The 21,444-nt window shown below is 37.1% G+C and overlaps 1 protein-coding gene across 3 annotated transcripts in view; it reads left to right on the forward strand.

The window, feature by feature from the left end:
• The window catches only part of LOC150109181 (uncharacterized), a 648,231-nt gene that overhangs the window by 337,387 nt on the left and 289,400 nt on the right, over nt 1–21,444 (forward strand). For all 3 annotated transcript variants that reach the window (XM_090406029.1, XM_090406020.1, XM_090406040.1), the window contains exon 8: nt 17,003–17,102. In XM_090406029.1, the coding sequence (XP_090262155.1) occupies nt 17,003–17,102 (100 nt within the window). The remainder of the gene's footprint in view (nt 1–17,002; nt 17,103–21,444) is intronic.

A 21,444-nucleotide genomic window follows, 5' to 3' on the forward strand; every position in this document is an offset into this window, starting at 1 on the left:
GGAACCTTGTTAACACTGGAACAAAGGGGGGAGGGGGAGAGAATCCTTAAGAGAGCAGCTTCCTGATATTTTCTTCTATATTCTTCCCATGACTTTTGTTTAGCTACTTTTACACATTGTTTTGCTTTCTTACATTTTCTCTGTATTTTCTCAAAGCAACTGTTGACTTTACTTGCCAGGAATTTTAATCCTTTTCCCAAGTAAGCAAAACAAAGTTTTGCTTACTTGGGAAAAGGATTAAAACCAAGTATAAAAAAAATTTAAATATAAAAAATATAAAAATTCTTGGTATCTTTAACGTATTTTACACCCAAGGTAAAAAACTTTCAAACATCTTTCTCTCATCCAAAGATTTTTATTAAGAAGGTCAAGCACCTTTTATCTACTTGTATATGAGATATAGATGACTTCTGCATTTTCAATTCCTTCTAATTTCTAACCTTCCATAAATGGAAGGTTGGAAAAAAACATGGATTTGAAAACCAGCAATATGATATCCAAATGCTTTATAATGTTGTAGTGTGGAAATTTTATTATTCATTCAGATGTTTTTTGTATTTAGAAAGAAGCATTCTAGGAGATATCAAATTATCACTAGATGGTGTAGACCACCCACATTATGCAGTATTCACCAGGGGGAGATAAAATTCTGTCTATTCATGCTGTAAGAGGTTTTTTTAATAGTTCCATCCTCTTAATTCAATTTAGTCTTATAGTCAATTGCAGCGATGACTGGAGAGCAATCCCAGGCAAGAGAAGGCCAACTCAAGTCGGTTAACTCAGATGGGGCTAACCACCTGGGTATCAGTCATCTTTGCGCTTTAGTTTCAATTGGTTTTTTTTTGGTTGTTCATCTATATGAGATTGATGAAAAAGGAAAACTGATAGCCTTTGGCTATATGATGATATAAAAGAGCTGAGGCCTTTACTCTCCCTCTCTCGTGCTATCTATCTGTCTTTTTTCCTCGGGTTCTCCTGCACCCTATATTAACTACTCTAGGCCTATGATGAGCAACCCTTTACTTTTTCACCTCAATAAAGGTCGAAACCGGTCTGGGTAGTGGCCCTTCCCATTTTGCATTGCATTATACATGCCTGAAAAGGGGGGGGGGTGCTTTGCATTATGGAATACATACTAAGGCAAGTGATATGAAATCATTAGCCTCTATATACAAGTAGCTCAGATGTGAATATATTTCACATGCAAAACTTTGTTTTGCTTACTTGGGAAAAGGATTAAAACCAAGTATAAAATTTCTTAGTAACTTTAATGTATTTTACACCCAAGGTAAAAAACTTTCAATTATTTCTTTAACTTCCTGAGTCCACCATGGAGTTCTGATTTTTCTATCCTTGCAAGCAACTTCACCACTTGCTTCTCTGGCTGAATCTGTCAGTGTTTTCTTCAGTCTGCCACTGAGTCTCCAAAGGTTTGTTTCTTGTTTTCAAACTCTTTCCTTTTTTTTTTTCTTGAATAATATTTGTGTATTTCCATCTGCAGTTCACATCTGAAAGCTGCTTGACTTTGAGTCTTTTGAATCCTTTTCTTTTCAGTATGACATTTAGTTTCATCCTGCTCAAAAATAAATGTTGATCACTTCCTATTTTAGTTCTTTTATCCTGAACTAGCATGGAGATATTGCTATCAGTAATAACATAGTGACAGTGAGTGAGTGAGACCTTTCTTATTCCTTGTGTCTTTTCACCATATGAATATATCTTTGTTGGAATGGGTGTTAGTAATGACTTTCATGTCCTGAACAGAAATTAGTAACTGCATACCATTGTTGTTAGCTCTGCTCTTTTCCTCAGATTTTCCCAACACATTTCTCTGTGTCTACTATTTATTTCCACTGCTGTTTAGATCTCCTACTAAGACCAACTTTTCCTTTTTCTTTGTCAGATGTCTTTCCCTCTGTTTCTACCTTAATAGAACCCTTCTTTGGTACCATAAGCACAAATACATGTCATTGTCCAATTCACATTTTAATGTTTGCTGCTCACATTCACTCTATTTAATATTGCCTACCATTTAAGAAGGTTATCCTTGTATTTAGTGTTGAATAAACACTAAACACAAGGATAATCTTCTTCCTTTCTTTTCTGCTGATTATTGCTTTAATATATTTTGGATTCATTGTTTAGAAGAATCTCAGCTGTTTTGTCTTGATTGTTTTGGTAATAACACCAGTGATGTCAACCTAGTACTTATCTAATTCTTTTATCTGTTCCCCTTCTTTTCCATTGATACTTTTTACATTTATGCTATCTTTCTTGAAGAAACTGCTGATGTTGGGTTGGAGTTTGTTCCATTAGCTAACTTTTTACTATTCATCCTGGTTCCCTGATGAAAACAGCAGAGACCTCGTTACCAAGTGATGCCTCAGCGTCAATTAAATTCCATCATATTGTACCATCTTTTTTTTTGTTGTTGTTGTTTAAGTGTAAGAATACAGTTTGAACTGCTAAATCCCAAATTGCCAGCTCAACCTCATTTGTTCAGTACCCAAGTAGATATATATATTAATGGGGTGCATCATGAGAAGGTGAGGATTGGACATTAGATCAGAAGCCCTGGTCATTTCTCTGCATTCCTTAAAAGGCTCTGTGGAGGTCTCCTCTTGGTTATCTAGCTTTGATCTTTAAGTGATAACACTGTAAAAATGGAGAAAAAATATCTATTGTTATTTTTAATGTTTTTATATACAAAAATGTATATGATTATCATCATGGGATTGTGTTGGTTTTAACAGCAAGAGAAAAAACTGCAGGTAGTGGATTACCTGGAAACCAGAATCCATGAAATGAAAGCATAATTCTGATGAAAGCTCTATCAACAAGAGAGGAAAATGAGCCAAGTAATTCAAGATAAACTTCAGTATGCACCAGTATACAGAATTTACTAGCACAACAACATCATTGAAGGAGAAAAAATTGCTATGAGAGAGGACTTGCAGGAATTACTAGAGGTAGCAAAAGAAGAGAGTGAGAGAGAGTTAGGATAGTGAGTCTGTTGCTGCTGTATGACAGAGAAGAGTTGAGAAGGAGGGCCATAATTGCAAATGATTCTATGCGTAGGTTATGCAGGAGGAGTGGTGTGGAGTTTGTGAATGTGTGGAGTGAGTTTGATGGGCAAAAGGATTTATACAATATGGATGGTTTGCATCTGAATGGATTTGGTGTGCGGAGACTAGAAAAAGTGTTGTTGAATGAAGTGAAAGTGGATGTGCAGAATCAGGGAAACTAGAGTTATTAAGTGGAGAAGTGGATATGCAGACTTCAGGGAGGAAGTTGAGTGTAAGAATGTGTATAATATGCCCATGCTAGTATGAAGGCAACAAATCAGAATGGGATAGTTAGTATAAGGCATCAGAATAGGGGTGGGACTAACAGGCTTCTGTATTTCATGTATACTAATGCCAGGAGTATTAGGAACAAGAAGGAAGAATTTTTGGCCTTGGTTGGCTCTTCCTGGCCACAGGTCATTGGCATTAGTGAAACATGGCTGACAGAAGATGATATAGCTAGTGGGATAGAATGTGAGGGGTATAGTGTGTTCAGGAGGGACAGAGAGAATAAAATGGGGGAGGAGTGTTATTGATAATAGCTGATGAACTGCAGCCAAGGAGAATAGAAGTTGAACCGAATGATAGAGAAAAGAGCACATTTGAGGCTATTTGGTGTGAGATTGAGACTAGCAGAACAAAATATACAGTTGGGTGCTGCTATAGACCAGATGATGGAATATATGGCGGAGATAGTATGCATAAGCAAATAGATGCAATGAGTGGAAGGAGGGTAATTATTATGGGGGGATTTCAACTATGGTAACAGTGATTGGAAAGAGGAAACGACACATGGGAGGAAGGAATTGGATTTTATGCAGTTATTAAGGGATAACTATCTACGACAGCATGTAATGGAAAACATTAGGGGTTCAAGAGTGCTTGAGCTAATAATTGCATCTGAGAATTTGACTGTAATGAATATGACCACGTTGCCACAATATGACAACGTAGGAGTTAAAGGGATGAATAACACCATTAAGCTTGAGCTGCAAAAAAAGAAACAACTTTGGAAGGAATTTAAGGAGAAAAGTGACCTGCAGGCAGAAGAATGGTATAAAGTGCAGGCCAGAAGGGTAACGAGTGTGGTAAGAAAAGCAAAAGCGGATTATGAAAGGGAATTAGCCATGCAAGCTAAAGAGACTCCCAAACAGTTTCTTTTGATCTGTTGCAAGTAAAAGAAAAAATGTATACGGTAGAATGATTTTAAGGAATGCCAATGGTAGGGAGGTAACCGAATCAGTTGATATAGTGGAATTACTGAGCGAACACTTTGCAAGAGTATATCATCCAGGTGGTGATATTGCAGGAATGAAGGAACCAACAACTTATACAGGGATTGTGGTGAATAGTCTATTACTAAACCTTAATGTGAATACATCTGTGGGATTGGATGGTATACCAGCTTGTGTCGTATGTGAAGCGGCTAAAGAATTGTCAGTGCCCTTGACCATTTTGTTTAATTTGAGTCTCAGGTCTGGGTTAGTCCCAAGGGGGTGGAAAGAGGGGAAAATAGGTCCACTGCATAAAGGAGGTTCCAAGGCTGCTGTTGCAAATTACCGACTAATCAGCATATCAGGAGTCGTTGTTAAGGTCCTGGAGAAAGTATTCAAGAGGAAAATACAGGAATGGATAGATGAAAATGGGATACTGTGTGCGAGACAGCATGGTTTTGTGAAGGGTAGATTATGCCTCAGTAACTTGCTCACATTTTATAACACAGTGACGGTTGAACTGGATAAGGGTAATGGGTTTACAGTGATTCTGCTGGACCTTGCTAAGGGCTTTGACAGGATACCACATGGAATTCTAATCAGTAAACTGCAGCATATGGCGATGCATATAGAGTTGGCGAGATGGATGAGAGGGTGGTTGATGGAGAGATATCAGAGAGTAGTTTATTCAGGAGTAGAGTCCAAAAGACGGCCTGGACTTGCGGTGTGCCACAGGGTTCTGTTCTTGGACCACTACTATTTAATTTGTTCATTAACGATATAGGAAAGGATCTGAGAAGAACTGTTCATTTGTTTGCTTATGATACAAAGTTAGGTAGACCAACAGTGAATGCACATGATGTCAAAATTTGGCAGGATGATTTGGATAGATTGAAGGACTGGGCTAAGGAGAATGGATATCAATTTAATGTGACCAAGTGTAAGGTTATGCATTTTGGGGGTGAAAAGATTAGCAGCAGTACATCACATCGGTGGAACTTTACTCCTGGAGATTGACAAGGCCAGGGATTTGGGAGTGTTGGTGGATAGGGAGTTGAAGTTTAGGGGGGGGGGCACATTTCCAAAAGTGGCTAAATCAGCTCATCAAATCACTTGGTTACTGAAGAATACTTTGACGAGCAGAAACACACAAGTTATTGTTCCTCTGTATCGAGCCTTGATAAGACCCCATCTTGACTACTGTGCCCAGATCTGACCACCAGGGTTTCTTCTTGATGGGGAGGAGGTGGAGAGGATCCAGAGGCAAGTGACCAAGATGATAGCAGGTCTATGGAATGAACCTTATGAGAACAGGTTGAAGATTTTGTGGTTTGCAGAAATTGGTTGATAGGTGGAAAAGGGATGATATGATTGAGACATTCAAATTACTGAAGGGTTTCTATAAGATTAATTCAGAGTATATTTTTCAGAACAAGACTGGTGGTGGGAGGACTAGGACCATCTATGGAAACTGGGCAAGAGTTTTGTTAGCAAGGGTGTTAGAGCTAGTTTTTTACTTGGAGAGTGGTGAATGAGTGGAATAAGCTGCCAGAGTCTGTTGTGGGTGCCATGACTGTGAATGAGTTCAAGGCAAAGTATGATAGATACTGTGTGGATGTTGAATTGTTGTTCTTGATATGATGTTAGGGTCTCACTTGATGAGTCTAAGGACTCCTTGGAGTTGCCCGTAATAATAATAGTGCAAAGAAGAAAATTAGAAGAGTATAAAATTATTACCTAAAATCCATAGAATTAATATTTAAACTTTAGAATAAAACTATGGTTTAAATGAATGCCAAGTACCTGAAATCCTTGTAATGAACATAATGTCTACAATTTGGCCCATGAACTAAAAAATAACTTAACCTTTTAAGGGAATTAAGATGAATGTGTATTCCTAGCCGTAGTTTTTTTTTTATGCCATGGCATTGCTCTAAGCAATCTCCTGAATGTGTCGTAATTGCAGCCTTGTACTTCCACGTATATCCCTCCTAACTGAAAATTCCACATGTTTAGATACCTCCCCGGTGAAGACCACAGAATCACTCTCACCGGTTGGTAGTCATCTTACATACAGACAAATCCCAGTTTCTAGATCCAGAACTCTCAAACTCATGGTATATTCTGTCACATGCTGCCTTAGGTAATTACTCCTTAGTAACTACATAAATTCCGTAAATTAAAGATACCAAGAAATTATATATTTGGTTTAATCCTTTATCCAAGTAGTACAAATAAAGTTTTTGCTTGAAGTATTTTCAGAACTGGGACAACTTTCAGAAGAGGTTAATAACTTCACGTCACTTGCTTAAGTATCTCATAATGCAAAGCACATATCTTTATGGACATGTATAATGCTATGCATTATGAGCAGGGTCACTACCTAGACTGGTTTTTACCTTTATTGAGATCTCACTATGAGAGCCAGACTCAGAGGTGATACTAAGGTTGAAGTAATGCAGAAGTCATACTTTCATATGAGTTGACAAAAGGTGTCACACCTTATTAAAATATTCTGGATTATAGACGGAAGTTTTCCCACTTGGTTATACTATAAATTAAAGATACCAAGAAATTATATACTTGGTTTAATCCTTTATCCAAGTGTAAGCAAACAAAGTTTGCGCCTGAAGTATTTTCAGGACTGGGGCAACTCGTATATAGAAACTAATGATTTCATGTCACTTGCCTTAGTATCCCATAATGGGCACAAACTTCAGGTGTAAACTTTGTTTGCCTATACTTTGATAAAGGATTAAACCAAGTACATAATTTCTTGGTATTTTTAATTTATAGCATTAACCAAGTGGAAAACTTACATAAATTCCATTTCCTTCCTCACATATGTCCTTTTCTCCCCATAATAATTACTTGCCCTCCACTCATTGACTCTATTTGCCAATGAATACTGTCCACATCTTTCATGTCCCCTGCCTGTAGTGGCAACCAACTGTATATTTTTTCCTGCTGGCCTCTATCTCACACCAGATCGCCTCAAATGCACTATTTTCGCTGACATCTAACTGAATGCCTACTCTCTTAAGCTACAGTTCATTGGCTATCATCAACTACAACATTCATAAGTCGGCATAATGATGGTTATAGAATGGAGGTATCAAACTATAGGCCTGTTTTTGTATTTCTTCTGTACTTGTTAACATTTTGGAGAAATTGGTGAAAAACTAATATATGAAGAACCTCTTACAATAGAATAACAAGAACAGTGGATGAGGGTAAGGCATACACTGTCATTTTCCTGGATTTTTCCAAGGCATTTGACAGGGTGCCACATGACAAGTTGATTTTTAAGTTGCTTCATATGGGTTTGGATATCAGGTTAGTAGATAGGATTAGTGATTGGCTCTCTGATAGATATCAGAGAATTGTATATTGGAAGCAGTATCAGGGAGTAGGAAGGTTACAAGTGAGACTCCACAGGATTCAATAATAGAACTATTACTGTTCACTTTTTATGTCAGTGACATTGTCACTTCACTACAGAGAGATGTTCAGTTGTTTGCTGATTTTGTCAGATTAACCCCCTCTGGATTAATCTGATAAAATCCTTTCACTAACTTAAATATCTCTATTATATCACCTCTCTTCCTCCAATCTACCAAACTCTGCAATCCACATCTCTTTAACCTCTCTCCATAGCCAGAATTCCAAACTCCCGATATTGTCTTAGTCACTCGTCTCTGAACTCTCTCCAATGTCTCCACATCACATTGAAAACCATGTGACCAGATCTGAGCACAATAGTCCAAGTGTGGTCTGACCAGTGCCTTATACAATGGCACAACCACTTTCTTACTTCTTATCATACAGCACTATGATGTGCAACCTTTCTATATGCCCTCTAAACTTCAGTCTACTGTCAACCATCCTGCTCCCAAATCTCTACTTTTATCCACTTCCTGCAGTACAGCACCATCGATATAGTACACAGCCTTATATTTTTGCAATCCAAAATGCAACACCTTGCACTTATTGATATTAAAACTACAACCCCACTCTTTTGTCCAAGTAAAAAGTCTACTCAAATCTTCCTGAAGGGAATCAGCATCAGCAGTGCTACTTATAATTCTTCCCAACTTTGTTATACTGGAAGAAATTGAGACACAAGGGATCATTGGGTGCTTCAGAGAATATACCATAAAGTTTATGAACATAACTCATAGAATTGCTACAATATAGAGGAGGACATTGGCCATGAGAGATAAAAGCACAGTGGTTTCATTGTATGAAACTTTGATCAGACCACATCTGAATTTCTATGCTCAGATCTGGTCATTGAGATTGGAAGGGAATGAAATACCTTTGAAAGGGTGCATAGATGGATAATGAAAAGGATATCAGGACTGTACAGTGTTGGTTATGAACATAGACTGAAGGCATGTAAACTTAGTGGTTAGAAGACAAAGTGGGGAGAGGGTTGAAAGGTTATTATCAGATTATTATCATATAGTAGAATGAGAGGATGAAACATGGAAAAGAAGCTTAGAGATAGTTGTTGGAAGTTTTATAACTTGGTTATACGATAAATAAAGGTACCAAGAAATTATTATTTTTATTATTATTAAACAAGACCTCATGGAGTCAAAGACTCATCTAGGAGGGCCTTTTATCTCACACACATCTCATCATACCTTGTCTTAAACACATTCAAACTCCTTGCAGACACCACACTCTCAGGGAAGGCATTCCAATCACTCACAATTCTGCATGAAAAAAACCTGCCTCTCACTCCCCTACTCACACCCTCTTTATACAGTTTCCAGGGATGACCTCTGGTTCTCCCCTGATCTCCCACTATTCTCTGTAGAACTTCTCCACCATTGATCCCATAACAACCCCTTAACAACTTGTAGGTCTCTATCATATCTCCCCTCTTCTTTCTCTCCACTAGACTCTGCAAATTACATCTTTTCAATCTTTCCTTATACTCGACATTCCAGAGGTCAGAAACTACCTTAGTCAGTCGCCTTTGGACCCTTTCCAACATCTCTTCATCTTTCTGAAAACCAGGTGACCAAATCTGGGCACAATAGTCCATGTGTGGCCTAATCAAAGCCTTATACAATGGAACAAGAATCTCCCTACTTCTACACGTCAGTGTCCCCTGCATCATTTCCAGAAGTCTTTGTGTTGTCTTCACAATTTAGGCGATGTGTCCCCTAAATTTTAGATCCTTATCCACTATCACCCCCAGATCTCTTATTTCCTCTACTTCCAACAATATATTCTCACCAAGCATAAATTCTGCATCCCATCTTTGTTTTCCGAATTTTAAACCCTTACATTTTGCAACATTGAACTCACACTCGCATCCCCATTTCTGTGTCCAATCACTCAATTTATTCAAGTCTGTGTCCCCTAAATTTTAGATCCTTATCCACTATCACCCCCAGATCTCTTATTTCCTCTACTTCCAACAATATATTCTCACCAAGCATAAATTCTGCATCCCATCTTTGTTTTCCGAATTTTAAACCCTTACATTTTGCAACATTGAACTCACACTCGCATCCCCATTTCTGTGTCCAATCACTCAATTTATTCAAGTCTTCTTGCAAGGCCACAACATCTTCACTACTCTTTATGGTTCGTCCCAACTTTGCATCATCTGCAAACAACTGAATATCTCCATCCAAGTCTTCGCCAATATCATTAAATACAAGTTAAATAGTAATGGCCCCAAAACAGACCCTGAGGCACTTCACTAGTGACTTTCCTTTTCCTGGATATCACACCCTCATACACAACTTGTTGATACCTATCAGATAGCCAGTCTCCAATCCAATGTACTAATCTAATATCCAACCCAATCTGCTCTAGTTTGACTGTCAACTTATCATGAGGTACTCTATCAAAAGCTTTTGCAAAATCCAAATATATTACTGTGTATCCTTCTCCTCTGTCCAAGGAAGCAGTCACTTTATTGTAATAAGTAAGTAGATTACTAAAACATGACTTCCCTTTAGCAAATACATGCTGTCCATCAAAGATTATACCATTGTTGTCAACCCAACTCTGGATCCTAGTTCTCACAAGCTTCTCCAACAACTTAACCACGACACCTGGCACACAGATAGGCCTATAGTTTGATGCTTGAGTTCGATCACCTCCTTTATGAAGTGGCACAATCTTGCCCTCCTACCACTCTTTAGGAACTTGACCAAGTGCAAGACTCGTATTAAAAAAATATGTCAAGGCAGGTGTCAACTCTCTGGCACATTCCTTCAGAATACACGGTGATATATTATCAAGTCCCACAGCCTTATTTACATCTAGTTTACTCAACTCCCCAAACACCTCTTGCTCACTTACAGTCAGTCTCTCCTCCCCATCATCAACTGCTCTTAATCTCTCCATGAAGTCACATTCACAAGATTGAAAGATCTTTATGAACTGCTCATTAAGTATCTCCACCACACACTCTGCAACAGCTGTCTTTATACCATTTCCTCCAATCAATGTCATCCTTCCATAATCATTCTTTCTTTTGCTGACTACATATCGAAAGAACTCCCTAGGATTCTTTTTGGCTACATTAGTTAACTGCTGTTCATACCTCTGTTTAGCTACTCTCACCAACCAAGTCATCCTCCTTGCCTGGTCTTTGTAGACCTCATGAAATTTGTTACTTCCACTTCTCTTATGCTGCCTCCACAATGCCCTTTTTCCATGTATTGCATGCTTAATCTCTTTATTCATCCATCCATCTCACACCTACCTTATTTAACCTTCTCTCCCATTTAGACATTGCATCTACTAAATAGTTTTTGAAAATTCCCCCAAGCTGCACTGATCACTTTTCCAGCTAACTCCTCATTCCACGCTACACCGGCAAGCTATCTCCTGAGCTCTTCATAATCCCCCCCCCCCCTTGTAGTTCCACATATACCCTTTTCTCACAGGGGTCCTTGCACTGCTGGCAACCACCCAGGTAATCGCTTCATGGTCAATTTCACCAATTGGTGGATGATTTGACACCTCATTGATAATTACATCCTCCGATGAGATGACCAAATCCAAGACTCTTAATCCTCGTGTGCCCTCTGTTACATACTGTCTGAGGTAGTTATCCCTCAAAAACTCAAGAAACTAATTTTCTTTACTTCCAGTTGCTGTCTCTTCATTCCAGTCTATATTGCCATAATTAAAATCACCCATAATGATCACCCTTTTCTTATTTTCTTGGCTTATTTGGCTATACATTTCATTATCACCACCACATTACCAGGTCTATAACAACATCCCAACAAGTATTTGATTCTATTCACCTCTATCTCACACCATACCTCCTCAAAACCACTGGCCCTATTTCTCTCTTGCATCTCTACCTTATATGGACATAACTCTTTCTCTATCATCAATAGCACTCCCCCCTCCCTTTTTACCCTTCTATTCTCACGAAACACATCATACCTTTCCATCTCTATTCCTGTCAGGATGTCGTCCTCATCTAACCATGTCTCACTTATTCCGACAATCTCTGGGTGCACAGACACAATTAGTGCAATCATTTCATCCACCTTGTTTCTTATACTTTTAGCATTGGTATGCAAACACAACAACTCATTTCTGGATCTACAGCTAGTTCCACTGATACCACTCACTCGATGTGATCTCTCCATGCTGGACTGGGGCCATTTCCCTTTCTGCTTCTTCTTTTTAGAACCCTTTGCAATTCCATCTGTTTCCTCTTGATCCCTGGTCATCCCATTACTTTCCTGCCTACACTTGCTCTCACCTCATCTTGGAGCATCCACCTTTCTCACGCTGTGTACCCCTGTCCACCCTGAGCCTCCCCCGTTTCCCTGCTCCTCTTGCACACCCATTCTCTCATTTTCTATACTCATACCACTCACTTCCCCATTCATTTCCACTTCTTCAATCTCTCCTGTCTTACTCTCCTGCTCTTCCACATCACTCCCCTCTCGATCTGATTCATTCTCTCTTTTCACTTCTCTACTTTCCAGCAGCAGCAGTCTCTCCAAGCGACTCACACCATAACCACTCAAATGCAGTCCATCGCTCCCATACAGCTCACTTCATCCCTCAAACTCATTCCACACATTAACAAACTGTACTCCCATCTCCTCACACATTTCAGCCAGAATATCATTCATAATCCTTGCTCTCCGCCTCATTTCACCACAATCATACCTAGGCAACACACTGACTACCCTTCCTGTCACACTATTATTCTCTTTTATCTTTCCAAGCAGTCTCCTGACATTCATTTTGACATGCTCCTTGTTCTCTCTCAAATCATTTGTACCAATTAATACAATTAACTCTTTTGCTCGCTCCCACTTCATATTCAATGCCTCAATCACTCTACTCATTTTACCACCTGGAAAACATGCCTTGTGCATTTTATCCTCTAGCACACCTTTAATAATGGAGTTGCCATACAACGCCATTCGCTCATCTTTCGTTAACTCTTTCATGCCATCATGATTTATTTTAATAGTTTTGACCTGAATTCTCTTAATTTCATTCCGCATCCATTTCATTTCTTGCTTCATCCAATCCAATTCACCTTCCGAACCTCACGACACATTCTCTCTATCATTAAATCTTTCTAACTTTCTAACTCTCGACCCCCTCTTTTCACTTTCCCTCTCATTCATCCTTCTTTGTTTCCGTACTTTCGGTCCAACGTACGTCCAACTTTCACTATCATTCTTCTCACTTTCACTCTCATTTATCTTTCTTTGTTTCCGTACTTTCGGACTAACATGCGTTCAACTTTCGCTATCATTCTTCTCACTTTTACTGTCATTCATCTTTCTTTGGTTCAGTACTTTCGTTCCAACATGCGTCCAACTTTCAACATCATTCATTCTTTTTTCGCTATCATTTATTCTTTCGATTTTTTTTAGTTGCGATTTCTGCATCACGCCATTTCTACTTTCATTCGTTCTCTCGATTTCGTTTATTTTCACCTCACTTTCGTCCCTTTTAACATCCATTACGGTTGCCAAATCGCTATTTTTCTTTTTTCCTGATTTTTTAACATTTTTTTGCCTCTCTTCCTCACCATCCTACTCTTTTAAACGTGCACTCGCGACACAATCAGTATACTATTTCATATTCGCATTCATCAGCTCCTCGTTCAGGTCACACTTTGCACATACCCTTCTTCCATCCGCACTAAACATCCACAAATCATTTATGTAATCAAAGGAATACATATAACAGACCTCACACTTAACGAAACGACTGAAATCTAAATTAAAATCATGGAATGACAATGCCGCCGCCATTTTTTTTTTTTTTCTCTGCAGGTTACTAGGTCTAATAATAATGATTTCGTAATTTAGTTTAGGCAAGAAAAAAAAACCCACACTAATTATATCGGTAGCGCACAACGTTTACAGCCACTCTTACTTAAACAGCTCTTACTTACTTACGCATATATACTTAATTATTCCTAGTAAAACTTATCTGAATCATACTTGGTTTAATCCTTTATCCAAGTGTAAGCAAACAAAGTTTGTGCCTGAAGTTTTTTCTGGACTGGGGCAGCTCATATATATAGAAGCTAATGACTTCACACCACTTGCCTTAGTATCCCATAATACAAAGCACATATCCTTGCAGACATGTATAATGCTATGCATTATGGGATGGGTCACTACCAAGATTGATTCCAACCTTTACTGAAGTCTCATCAGTGGGAGCCAGACCCAGTAGTAATACTAAGGTTGAAGTAATGCATAAGTCATATTTTTATTTATGAGTAGCCGAAAGGTGTCACACCTTATTATTAAAATACTCTGGATCAGAGACAGTTCTTGGAAGTCTTTCCACTTGATTATCCTGGGTAGTGACCCTTCTCATAATGCATAGCATTATACATGTTCTTAAGGATATGTGCTTTGCATTATGGGATAATAAGGCAATTGATGTGAAGTCATTAGCTTCTATATACGAGTTGCTCCAGTCATGAAAATACTTCAGACACAAATTTTGTTTTCTTACTCTTAGATAAAGGATTAAACCAAGTATATAATTTCTTGGTATCTTTAATTTATAGTATAACCAAGTGGAAAAACTTCTAACAACTATCTCTAATCCAGAGTATTTTAATAATAAGGTGCCTTAGTATCCCATAATACAAAGTAAACTTCTAACAACTATCTCTAATCCAGAGTATTTTAATAATAAGGTGTGACATCTTTTCGTTACTCGTATATGAAAATATGACTTCTGCATTACTTCAACCTTAGTATCAATACTGGGTCTGGCTCCCACTGATGAGACCCCAATATAGGTTGAAGCTACCCTGGGTAGTTACCCTTCCCATAATGCATAGCATTATTATACATGTGCTCAAGGATATGTGTTGCAGTATGGGATACTAAGGCAAGTAATGTGAAGTCATCAGCTTCCATGTACTAGTTGCCCCAGTCCTGAAAATACTTCAGGAACATGCTTTGTTTGTGTACACTTGGATAAAGGATTAAACCAAGTATATAATTTCTTAGTATCTATATGGAAAAGGAGCCATCCCTGGAAGTTGCAAAATGAAAGTGAGTATGCAGGTAATAAGTAGGTTTTTTGCATGGAGAGTGGTGGGTGCCTGGAATGCATTGCATGATAGGGTAGTAAAAATGCAAAAAACGGATTAGTTTAAAAAGTGGTACGATAGCCTTTGTGTTGTCTAGCATTGACTTTCTGCAGTGAGTCTTATGACTCTGTAGAGGTCAGGAAAATAATAAGTTTATATTATTTTCAGGAAAATAAGTTTATATAAACTTATTATATTAAATAATAAGTTTATATATTATGTAGAATGTCCCCCCCCCCTGACTTGGTTACAAAGCAAATTATGCTTGCCAAAATAAGTTTATATTGTTATCTGTAAAAATGTTTCCAGTGAGACAATAAAGAACTAAAAATTAACAAAATATATAACTTATTTTAATGATAATACAATGCTAAACAAAAATAAATTATAAAGGGATGCTTATTTAACCGAGAGCAAAACATGTTGCACTTTTCAGGCGACACTGAGTAAGCAAAACAGTTCAAATATTAATGGAAAAATCCTAATTTGGCACCCTCTAATGTTGTTTAAAGAAGTATTACAGTTGTGTAAGAGTTGATCTTAGTAGAAGTTAATGCAGCTATACTTGCTAAGATTAGGAGAAGGCTTCATATCCATCGCTGACTAAAAATATTTGTTGAAAATTTTTTCCACTTGATTATACTATAAATTAAAGATGCCAAGAAATTATATTCTTGATTTAATCCTTTATCCAAGAGTAAGCAAACAAAGTTTGCGTGTAAAGTATCCTCACGACTGGACTATTTGTATATAGAAGCTAATGATTTTATATTCATTGCCTTATGACTCTGTAGAGGTCACAAAAATAATAAGTTTATATTATTTTCAGGATAATAAGTTTATATAAACTTATTAGTTTCGACCTATATTAAGGTCTCATCAGTGGGATCTCTTCAGTTAAAACCAGTCTGGGTAGTGATCTTTCCCATAATTTAGCATTATATACACCCAAAGGGATGTGTACTTTGCATACATCATTTCGTGATGACCGAGTATTTTGCATATATGCTGCATAAGTGATGTTTACGTATATCTGCATAAAGATTTCTAATTCAGTGGTCGGTATATGTATGTCTCAATCTTATTCTCTCTCTCCCCACCTTCCTTTCCACTATACTCTGCAAATTGCATTCCCTTAATATATTTTCACAGCCAGCATTACAGAGATCAGAACCCACCTTAGTCAATCATCTCTGGACCCTTTCCAATATCTCTTAATCTATTTTAAAACTAGATGATCAAATATGTGCACAGTAATCCATACATAGCCTGATCCAAGTCTTATATGATGGAACCATAATTTCTTTATTTCTACAGTATGTGAGTATCCTCCTCCTCCTCCTTATTGCCATAATCCATTGTGCTGTTCTCACATTTTGAGTAATGTATCCCCAAAATTTTAGGTCCTTATCCACTATCACCCCAAATTTTTTATCTTCTTCCTCTAAGATATCCCCACTAGTTATATTCTCTGTATCCTGTTTTTGCTTCCCAAATTTTAAAATCTTACACTTTTTAACATAGAACTGATAACTCCACTCATTTGCCTATTCACCCAGTCTATTCAAGTCCTCTTGCAAAGCCACAACATCTGCTCTACTTCTCATAGTTCTTCCCAATATTGCATCTTCAAACAACTGCATATCACCATTCAAACCTTTCCCAATGTCATTAACACACACAATATGCAATGATCCCAAAATAGTCTCTTCGTGAATAATTCAAAAATACTAGTGAATTTGCTCTTCCAGGATATTGGTTCCCCTATACACAATTTGCTTATACCTATCATACGGCTAATCTCCTATCTAGCACAAATTACTATCCAGTTCCATTATATGTTTACATATATGCATTGCGTCATCTGCAGATAATTGCATATCACCATTCAGACCTAATGACATTGCCCTTTCCAGAATATTGGTCCCCTATACACAACTTGCTTATATTTCTCATATAGTTGTTCTCTAATCTAGCATAATTTACTATCCAGTCCCCATTATACATTTGGTCCTTCAGTTTTGATCTGCATATTATTTGAGAGCACAAAACAGAGAGAGAGAGAGAGTGTGTGTGTTAAATTTTTATCTAATCTTCCATTTTTTCATGAATGTTTTTTTTTTATATATATTTTCTAGAGGGAGAATTAAAAAGACGGAATATAAAGCAAAGTTTAGACCTTTCTCTGCATATACATATGTTGATGGAAGCTGGAAGAAGTCCACTAGGCTAATTAAAGTTAGTATTACTTTTGTTAGAATCATCTCAAACCAATAATTTAATTTATATATTATATTATATATATATTCCTTAATTTATATATTATGAAGGTAAATTTGAACTATATCTTATGTAGAAAATTTTTATTTTGGAACATTGTTGTCAGGATAACTTGAATATAGAATAAATGAGTAAGAATACAGTATTTCATATCATCCTAAATACAAGAAGGCTAAGAATTTATATAAAATCCTAAACCCTCCTGGTGCTTTTCCTCTTGGTGTGGATGAGGACATGCAAATATTCATGATTTACTTATGGTATTCTTGTACTGGTAGTGCAAGATAGTGATTAAAGAAATATATTAATGCTGACAGATAAGTATAGATTAAAGTTTCTAGGACATGCATGTAAAATTTTTTTCCATTTAAAGGAATCAGAGAGCAAGTTAATTAAGTTTTGAGCTTGAAGTTAAGAAGTCAGAATATTTATTGCAGGAAGCCAAAATTTCTACATGCAGCAAATACAATGTCTTATCCTGTCTTGAAAACTTTTAGCGTTAGGACATTCACTGCCCACTCCACCAATGCATTCCACTTATTCACTATCTGTGAGTGATGAAAATCTACTTTTCACTTTCTTACCCCTGTGTTCCTTGTACAGTTTCCAGTAATGACCTCTCATTTTCACACCACCTACTACTATATTCAGTATTTCTTCTGTTATTATCTAATAGGCTCCTCTGATCACTTTAGATGTCTCAATCAAATCAATTCTCATATTTGCCAGTTCACTCACACTTATATCAATTAACTGATAGAAATGTGAAAATTGGGAATCTTGAAATAGAAAAGTGGAACGATTTAAATATTTAGTAGTAATGATCACTGGCCAACCAAATAAGATGTTGGAAGTGCAGAATCAAATAAAGAGAGGTAATCAAGCTTTTTGTACTCTCTTTCTCTCTCATGAGTACTCATTTCAAAAAAATATTCATTGGAAGACTAAAGTAAATATGTAAATTGATAACTCATCCAGATATGAAACCAGCATATTTACAGCAAGGGTGGAAAATTTGATTTCAGCTTTTGAAAGGAAAATCCTTAGAAAAATATTTGACCCTGTGAATGATAATGGTCTCTCAGATATAACCATGCGTTATATCTACTTTATAAAGAACCCACAATATCTAGTATAATCAAATTCAAAAAGATTCAGTGGGTGGGATGTATTTCATATGAAAACTGACAGTATTCTTAAGAAGACAATAGACTCCTGGTAAAACACTGAAAAGAAAACCTAACACAAGATGGGTAGAAACCATTATTCAAGATAGCAACATCATATTACAATGCCCAAACTGGAGAAGTAAAATTTTGGACAGACAGGATTGGAGGCAACAAATCTGTGAGGCCAAGGCTTAATTTGGGCTATAGAGCCACAAGAAGAAGAGGATGATCTGTGCATAAAAATCCAGATGTGGCCTGAGTACGGATTTATATAACAGAATTGTCAGTATACTTTACATTAATACAGCCGTTTACTAGGTAACCTTTAGAACTAAATACTTATGTTTTGTTTCGTCAGATTTCTTGGAGCAGTGCCATAGAAGGATATTCTCAAAAAGCTACAAAGAAAGGATGTCAGTTATGCATATGAAATGTTCAGGGATTGTTTGAGAGAAGCAGTATTATACTGCATACCCACAGTCAGGAGGATAAATAAACCAAGAATATAATTTATTGCCATCTTTAATTTAAACTTTGGAGTGTGTTTTAGATTATTGGTGAATAAAATATAAATACAAGCTTTCAGCTGCTGTTGCAGTTAAAAAAAAAATATATATATCTCATCTCATCATCTTATCTTCCTTTTACCCTCTTTTACCTTGCGGTGTCAAGGGTTTATTAATCATCGGACCTCAAGCCATTCACAGGATAATGTCGTCAGCCCTATGCCTTAAACAGGAGCAAACTCGCCAACCTCATATCAATTCACAAAATTTTAAAAATGTTGTGATTAACAAATCCTCACACACATTTTCTCCTGCAGAACTTAGTGGGCTCTCAAAAGGCCTTAACTCCGTTCCTTCTCTGACCACCATTCCTAAAGAACTCTTTCTTACAAAAGTTGAAAAGGCAGCTGCACAGTTACCAAAACAATTACCAAACGCACAGTTACCAAAACTGCAAATCTACTTAGGATTGATGCCATCTTTACCATAAACAACAGACGTCATCCCACAGATAATCTATCTCCGACAGAAAGAAAAGCAATACACCAGCTTCGTAACAACAATGACATTATTATCTTACCTGCTGATAAAGGGAATGCAACTGTAATCTTAGACAAATCTGACTATCGTTCAAAAATTAACAACTTATTAAGTTCTAATACGTATTCTAGGCTAGAAAGTGATCCCACAGGAGAACTTCATAACCATACAAACAATCTTCTGACATCAACTTCTGAACTTCCTAGACACACAAGACTATCTCTCCGCTCTCTCCATCCGCTCGTTCCTCGTTTGTACGGCCAGCCTAAGATCCATAAGGCTGACACTCCTTTAAGACCTATTGTGGAAGGTATTGACTCACCTACATAATCTGTCTAAATATCTTGCAGCTTCTTTAAAACATTTAGTTGGCAATTCCTCCTCCTTCATCAAAAGCTCTGAAGATTTCATCTCAAAAATAAAAAAATTTAAATCTTATAGACTGACAGAATGGTGAGTTTTGACATCGTGTCTCTTTTTATGAATCTACCTACAGATGAAGTTCTGACTCTTCTTAAGGACATGGTTTCTAAAAAAATATTTGCTCTTCTAACTCACTGCATCAATTCCAGCTATTTTTGCTACGAAGATAAAATATATAAACAAACTAGTGGGTTAGCTATGGGCAGCCCTCTATCCCCAGTCTTAGCTAACATTTTTCTAGAAGATTTTGAAGAGAAAGCTATTTTAAAACCTAAACTGTGGTTACGCTACATTGATGACGTCTTCCTTATCTAGGGACATAGTTTAGAGGAACTGCAAAACTTCCTAAACTATTTAAATAACCAACATCAGAACTAGAGATTAACGGCATTCTCCCCTTCTTGGATCTAAAGATCAGCAGATTTCCTGACTGTCTTAAATTTTCAATTTTTCGGAACTGATAGATATTTACATGGCTCTTCTCATCACTTCCCTCCTCAGAAACTAGGCATCATCTCCACCCTTGCCCATTGAGCAAGATGTCTCACTACCACAGAAGAAGACCTTCAAACAGTGCTTAACTTCCTGAAAAACACCTTCTTAAATAATGGATATTCATTTCGTAACATCACTAAACGTTTGAGACCACGCCAACATCCTCGACAAGAAGATGATTCCAACCCTATCACTCATATACAGTTACCATTTATCAGCCCTCTTACCCCAAAACTATCTAAGATTTTGAAGAAATTCAACATAAAGACCGACTATACTACTCTGCCAAAACTTCGTTCCTTTCTGAGTCAACCAAAACACAACAACTGCGTTTTCCTAGTGTTTATAAAGTTTTGTGCGACTGTGGTCAACCTTATTTTGGCCAGACAGATAAATCTGTTTCACTTCGTCATGAGGAACATAGACGTGACATCTCTTACAGTAGAACACGAGCGAGTGCCCTTTCCAGTCATGTCCTCTTCTCGGCAAACTCTAACCTTGAAGAACAGCCACATCAAGTTGACTGGGAACGCACTACTAATTTCTATATATGCAAGGATGAATTCGAAAGAAGAATTATCGAATCAAAATAAATCGTTCTGGACCCTTCACATTTGAACAACAATCTAAGCTACAATTTGCCTGATTCCCATAGTGCAGTAATCCAGTACCTGCACTCCAAAATTAGCTGTCGCACACATTCAACTTATGCCAACGGTAGCACGCGGTCACCTATTCAAATATGACTGTTACTATTCTGCTTTTTATTAAGCCGGAAAGTCCATGTTTTTTACCTTGTTATTTTTATATCTTATGTTTTTTATTTCTCACCTGAAGATGTCGGAGCACCGATGAAGCTAGTCATGATATATTAAAGGTTTTTGTTATACTTTCTCGGGTTCTAGTCAGTTAAATTTATTTTTATAAATGTATACATCCCGAATAAATCCTAATTTCAATAATATATATATATATTCTACATGTATGTTATGTGTGTGTGTGTGTGTGTGTGTGTATTCTACATGCATGTATATGTGTGTGTGTGTGTGTGTATATATTCTACATGCATGTATGTATGTGTGTGTATATATATATGTGTGTGTGTGTGTGTGTGTGTGTATATATTCTACATGCATGTATGTATGTGTGTGTATATATATATGTGTG

The sequence above is a fragment of the Typopeltis vanoorti genome, chromosome 2, assembly GCF_054136105.1.
Source record: "Typopeltis vanoorti isolate ZY-2024b chromosome 2, IOZ_Tvanoo_1.0, whole genome shotgun sequence".
NCBI classification, from domain to species: domain Eukaryota; kingdom Metazoa; phylum Arthropoda; class Arachnida; order Uropygi; family Thelyphonidae; genus Typopeltis; species Typopeltis vanoorti.